Genomic DNA, 1,516 nt, shown 5'->3' on the forward strand with positions numbered 1-1,516 from the left:
TGAACCCTAGTGAGGTTAGCAGTATATGTTCGCAGAACATATTCCAGCAGACATTCTGAGGTACTAGTGCCCCAGACACAAACATCACACATCACTAGAATTAAACTATGATTGTTCTATAATGTGTATTTGTGCTCCTTTCCTCTTACCTGGTTAGAATTGTAATTGGAATCTCTTGGGGCATTTAAAATAAGGTGTAAGATCAAAGCATAAGGAAATGCAATAGAAAACAAGCTGGTATTTGAAAGTCATCTGGGAGACAAATATGTTCCTAATTTTAATTTAAATTATTGCTTAAACTAGTGTTTTCATGACCCCTATTTTTCATATTACTCATACTTCTTGAAATAAGAGATATATCAAATCAGTGTGAGACATCTCAAACAATAGAAAAGATCAAGCACATATTCCAAGAAAATAAGCTATTTGATGTTTTCCTAACTCCTATTGTGATAGGCTTTTTTAATCTTGTTTATTAAACTTTTGAATATTAGAAGACAACAACAATCCAGAGGGAGAGAGAGGAACTATAACACTGTTTTGTCCAATTTTCTTTCTCAGAGACGTGAGGTGGCCAAAACTGTGTTCTGTCTGGTCCTCGTTTTTGCCTTGTGCTGGCTCCCACTTCACTTAAGCAGAATCTTGAAACTCACTATCTATGATCAGAAGGACCCCAACAGATGTGAACTTCTAAGGTGGGAATGGAAAAATAAAATATCTGTATATTGTGGGCATTCTCCATAAGCATGTTTGTATTTCCAATTGAACTAGCTTACTCTGTGTTTCTCTTGTCCCTTCTTCTTCATCCGGGACCCTCTGCTTTCACTCCAATGAAAAAAGAAAGAAGAAAGAAAATTGTGAGGAGTTTCCTTGCTTTTCCCCATCTTCCTCCTGACCCTTTTTGGGATTGTTCTTCTGTCATGTGGTGCTCTTAGAATAGAAAGGGGATTTCTGTCCCTGTTTTCCCTTTCAACAGAGCAGCTAGGATTCAATTTGTGCAAAAAGACCTTGTGAACATCTTCCAAAAGTTAAGATGGTTGAACTACTTTCACAAGAATGGTCTTCAGACCATTCAGACTTTATTGCTGAGTATAACTGTTACCTGAATGAGTTAATCCTGTTGATTTAAGCCCCATTACTATTATATTCAATAGCTAGTCTTGATTAGTGAAACCAAGTCTAATGTCCATAGTTGTAAACCTCTGCTAAGCCTTTTCAAAGCAAATGACAAGTGTCTCACTTTAATTTCCACACAGCTTTTTTCTTGTGATGGACTATATTGGTATTAACATGGCTTCACTGAACTCCTGCATCAATCCAATAGCTCTGTATTTGGTGAGCAAAAGATTCCAAAACTGCTTTAAGGTAAGTGGCTGCTGGGAGTTGTTCCTCTGGTTAAAAGATGATGTCAGTAATAAAATTCATTCCTTAACATGCACAAAGTGCTTTAAACAGTCATTAAATTTTATTTTAAATTTTAATCAAGTTAGGGCAAATGTTCTCTCCCTCTCCTGCT

The 1,516-nt window shown here is 36.4% G+C and overlaps 1 protein-coding gene across 1 annotated transcript in view; it reads left to right on the forward strand.

Annotated features, from left to right (window-relative positions):
* The window catches only part of EDNRB (endothelin receptor type B), a 14,379-nt gene that overhangs the window by 10,947 nt on the left and 1,916 nt on the right, over positions 1–1,516 (forward strand). The window contains exons 5-6 of the mRNA XM_031057096.1: positions 562–695; positions 1,257–1,365. Of these exons, the coding sequence (XP_030912956.1) occupies positions 562–695; positions 1,257–1,365 (243 nt within the window). The remainder of the gene's footprint in view (positions 1–561; positions 696–1,256; positions 1,366–1,516) is intronic.

The sequence above is a fragment of the Geospiza fortis genome, unplaced genomic scaffold, assembly GCF_000277835.1.
Source record: "Geospiza fortis unplaced genomic scaffold, GeoFor_1.0 scaffold45, whole genome shotgun sequence".
NCBI classification, from domain to species: domain Eukaryota; kingdom Metazoa; phylum Chordata; class Aves; order Passeriformes; family Thraupidae; genus Geospiza; species Geospiza fortis.